The sequence below is a fragment of the Paracoccidioides brasiliensis genome (assembly GCF_000150735.1).
Source record: "Paracoccidioides brasiliensis Pb18 unplaced genomic scaffold supercont2.7, whole genome shotgun sequence".
In the NCBI taxonomy this organism is placed as follows: domain Eukaryota; kingdom Fungi; phylum Ascomycota; class Eurotiomycetes; order Onygenales; family Ajellomycetaceae; genus Paracoccidioides; species Paracoccidioides brasiliensis.
The window spans coordinates 1057770-1062413 of NW_011371364.1; the positions used below are offsets into that span (position 1 = coordinate 1057770).

General features: G+C 45.8%; 1 protein-coding gene across 1 annotated transcript; it reads right to left on the reverse strand.

The window, feature by feature from the left end:
* Positions 1 to 226: 226 nt before the first annotated feature.
* PADG_12026 (uncharacterized protein) lies at positions 227 to 765 on the reverse strand (the record flags this gene model as incomplete). Its single annotated transcript, XM_010763313.1, has 4 exons — positions 227 to 268; positions 347 to 412; positions 535 to 588; positions 661 to 765. The coding sequence occupies 4 exons, from the start codon at positions 763 to 765 to the stop codon at positions 227 to 229; spliced, it is 267 nt and encodes an 88-aa protein (XP_010761615.1).
* Positions 766 to 4644: the final 3879 nt, after the last annotated feature.

Genomic DNA, 4644 nt, shown 5'->3' on the forward strand with positions numbered 1-4644 from the left:
CTCTGCAGGTTATGTCCTGTGGTTTTGTTTCCTTTCCAGTTTTGTCAAATCTTGGGCGCTGGATATTTGAGATTCATAACCAGTCCATCATCCAACCTGATGGGAAGATCTGTATATTTATTATTTCGGTAAAAAGTAAACGATCGAGTTGATATCTTGGTGAAAAACACCCTTTCCCTAGTTAACCAACAAACTCATATTTGACCAACCCCGTATCTCTCACGTTTCAGTTTTTCAGAGGCCATGCCTGCGAAAGGGTTAGTTCTGCCTATATAATTTCCGAATAATTAGATGAAAAAAAAAAAAAAAAAGGAAAGGAAAGGAAAGGCAAAAGGTTCCAACTCACAACCTCGCACCGACGCTTTAGAGTATGGCAGTAGATGGCGATCGTCTTCATTCTCGGCTCCATGCCCTTTTTAAAGGATTCAGTCTGTGCTTTCTATTCTATATATAGAAGATACCTGCATGTAGATATATTTCTCCGGGGCCGCCTTAGAAGCCGGGACGGGGCAGTGGCTCCGGGTATGCACATACCTCTGCTTTACGCTGACAATCCGGATCTGCCTGACAATCGATATCTTTATTACACTAGAACAATAAATTGTTAATTAATTAAAAATGTAGTTGACCAGTAGTGATGCAGAACGGTTAGAAACGTACGTGAAATCCCTCTTTGCACAGATCTACCCGCCTACCCTGTGCAGTTGCTATTCCCGCGGTAAACCCGAGCACCAAGACCAGAGCCATGGAGAGGTCGATTTTCATCCTGACAGATTGTTTTCTGTTATTGGGCAAAGATGACGGGAGAATAAAGTGATCGATAGAGGAGTGAGACAAAGCAGAGGTGAGAGAGGTGGTTTATGCAAACCAGGCCTGCAATCTGAATGAGAAACGTGGATTTTTCTAAAAAAAAAATGAAAATAAAATGAAAAATGAAAAAAAAAAAAAGGAAAATAAACTAAAATAAAACAAATGATGGGGTTGGACAGGCTATTTATGGATTCCATCCGGGCATTGTTCAACAACTCCCTCGACATTAGGAAATTAACGGTCGTAAAACGAAAAAGAAAGGCCCTGTGAGATTTGTGGCTTGTTGCGAAGAAGAAATGATCGAAACAACTAGCCTGAATCGCAATTCTCCTTCGTTGGCTGGATTATTAGTGGCGGGGAGTTAATTTTTGTGGTTGTTGCTTTGGACAAGCCAGAAATGATTATCCCCCAACCCAGTCGGAACTCGGAGATGCACGACGCACGATGCACGAACGAGCAGCGCTTTGGTGCTTGGGCTGCGCTCGAGCCCTGGGGATTGATTCATCCCGTAGAATGCAGATAAATAATATTTATCCACGTTTGCGTAGCCGAACCAATTGGTGGTTGTTTGGATCGAAAATAAATGCATAATCACAAGATCCATGCGAATCATTGAACACTAAATTTCGACGGTGGTATGCTGAATAAGAGGATACGCCTGTGTGCTGCTGGAATTGAAGTGCGACACCCTGAGGGAATGTTCTCGTGTTGCGCCTCTTTTTTTTTTTTATAAGCGGTTCGAATTATTTTGTCTTCTTGAGGCGGCAAACTATTGAAAGCTTAAACTGATGCTTGATGCCAGTGGAAGTTGAACTTTCACATATCAAACTTACTGCCCATCGATGACACCGAACAACAACAGTCGCAATCCCCGTCATCTTGCCCATTCATCTCTCAGGAACCGCTGTGGTCAGCGCAGTAACTAGAGCGGGATCGGGTCATTAACGAGGGTTTGAGATCGATTTCTTTGAAGAAAAACGAGAATTCGCCGAGCAAGATTTTCGAGCGGGACAAAGAAACGGAGACCAGTTGGAGAGATTCCGCTGGTAACTGTGCCCCTTTAACATACCAATAAAAAGAATTTTTTTCCCTTTTAGGGCTCAACAAACCATTTTATATTTTTTCCCCGGGGAAAAAACTTTTTCCCCCTTTTGGAGAAAGGGACAACCCGGGGGAGGGTTAAGCCTTAAATTTCAAAAAGAGTTTGGCCCCCCCTGGCAACACCTGGGTCCCCCATTTTTAATCCCAGGGGGGCCGGGGGGCTTCCCCCCTTGAGGGGGGGATTTTAAAAAAGGTCCTTTTTTTTTTTTTGGGGGGGGGGGGGGGGGGGGGGGAGGACCACGTTTTTCGGATCTTCGGAATTTCCTTAATTTCCTTTTTTTCTCTTTAAATTTTCGGGGCGCTATGCAGGTTGGAAGGTCTTTTCTCAGTCGCCACCACGGGGCAAAGCATTGGGAAATATTGCCTTTTCGACATATCGATGGTCTGTTGAAAATCTATATTGATCCCATGTTCGTAGATCGTGTACGGTTAGATATACATGGGTGGTTGAATGTAGAGCAGCGATGCCGTACTGACGAACATATATTCCCAGCGTCCATCCACGAGGGGTAGGTACATTTCCAATGGGTCGACACACCTATCTTCCGCAAAAGAGCATCACGCAAAGCAGTTCCATTGTAAGGGAGATCTCAGAAGCCATCCCGCCAGAACGCGAGGATCAATTACATAGAGAATCCGGAGAACGCAGCAGGTTCAAAGACAAAGAAGAAGTTGAGGGGAGGTAGAGCAGTTGCGAAGCATGGATTCGCGAACCTCAGTTGAACCGGTTCCTGATACAGAAGATTTTGAACAAATATAACGAAGGAAGTGAACGGAGAAAGAAACAAAGAGAGGACACGACAGATGTTCAAGCTTCTGACGGCCTAGCCCCATATTGCAGCGTCGGTTTACAGCAATGAAGGCTTTCTCATCGTGTGCTGACAGCTGATGCTCTCGAGGTATCAAATGGTAACATCCCCTGCCTGGGGTTAATAAATATTCACCCACAGGAAAAGCATGATATATATGTATGCGGTATCTCCGGATACCCGACAACGCATTTTCTAGCTCCCCATGGAAGATAATCCCCTCAACCAGGCCATCGTAGCCCTCTGGGACCCTTCGCGGGCGAAACTTGAAAACACATTTCTTGGAGGGAGTAGAATATTGAAAGGATTTCAACCTCACATGACAGGCAGCCAGTCTAAAGGATTAAGACTTGGGATTTTTGACGAAGGAAACAACAAGCAACAGAGAAAGTAAACCAAGATGGTGAAGGAAAGAGAAAAAGAAAGTTGGATTGGGTCTACGCGGAATATAAACGGTTATGCAGTTGTCAGCCTTCTCCCTAACCAACTAGGCATCCTCCGGGGCATGAAGACAAGATATTCATTGTGAAACTCCACCCAACTGGTCCCACTGGCAGGAGGAGACTTGGAGAATAGAGATTGCTCTGTCTCTTCCAGAGTTTAGGACCGAGGCAGACATATACACCCTGAGACAGGGGCCATTGTGTATATACTCTGGTAAAATAATCGAAGAACTGCACAAAAAGTTGCCATTATCTCAGCGTCAATGAACAAAGTCTAAGCTCCCTTGAACCGGAGGAGCAGGGGACACACACTACCCTGCCGGAATGTGCTCCCGCATTACACCAGGCATCGTCAATGACCCGGCGAAGACAGAGAGGTAATGTGCAGCAAAAATCGTCCTTGCGTGTATATAAATGGGGTTAACCTTGGTCGCTCCTTAAATGGCTCCCCCCAAAACTTGCCTCTGGTGAAAGCAACCTCGACACCAAAAGGGGCAACTCTAGGGCGCAGACAGCCTGGTAACTACAAGCCCGAAAGCCAACCCCCCCCGTTCAACAGAAACAAACAATAATACTCTTTAACTAATTAAAGGGTTTGGCGGCGGGAAGCAATAACGCCAGACCACGTGATGCACACTCGCGGGGGCAACAACGCAGGAAAATGTATGTTGTCTTTCTTCCGATGTATTTTCTCAACGGCGGGCTGCAAAAAATATAAGTTTATTATCAATCATTTATTTCCGCCTGGTCCCCAATTTTTTTTTTGACCCTATTTAACATTCTCCCCCAAAAATCAAGCACCGAAAAAAAAAAGCGGGGGTGGGGTGGATAACACCCCCCGCCGGGACACCTGGCGTTTTGGGTTTCATTTTTTTCCCCGCGCACCCCCCACCAGTGTTTTTTTTTTCTTTTTTCCTTAGAAAAAAAAAACCCCCCCCCCCCCCCCCTTTCCTTTTCCCCCCCCCCCCCCCCCCCCCCCCGCCCCCAAATGTCATTATCCGACCCTGCGATGCCATCAGGTAATTTATTTCTGCAGCCTACTATTATTTGCTGCTGAAACCGTAGTCTAACCTCCTTAGTTAGCTCGGTTAAACCAACCCCACCACTGGTTTGTTAACGTTAAGTTCGTTTCGTATGATTAGTTTCGTTGGTTACTTAACAATTATTATTATTAGCTCAGTAACTCTGACCAACCAGTCAACTGATTATTACAGTACAAGGGGTTTTAGCTGCCGAAATTCACCGTCTTACCGAGACAGGGAAGGGTGGGATGGCATGTGATTGGCTGCAAGTTGTATAGGGAATAACATTCTTCCGCCACCGGGTGCCTGGTAAAAATACCGCTGACTCAGCACCGCGTCTTCCATCGTTTGGTTGGAACCAGCCCAAGTTCAACCCAAAGGCTGTGTGTGTAAGTGTGTGTGTGTGTGTGTGTGTGTGTGTGTGTGTGTGTTGTGTTGCTTTGCTTCCCCCCCCCGAAT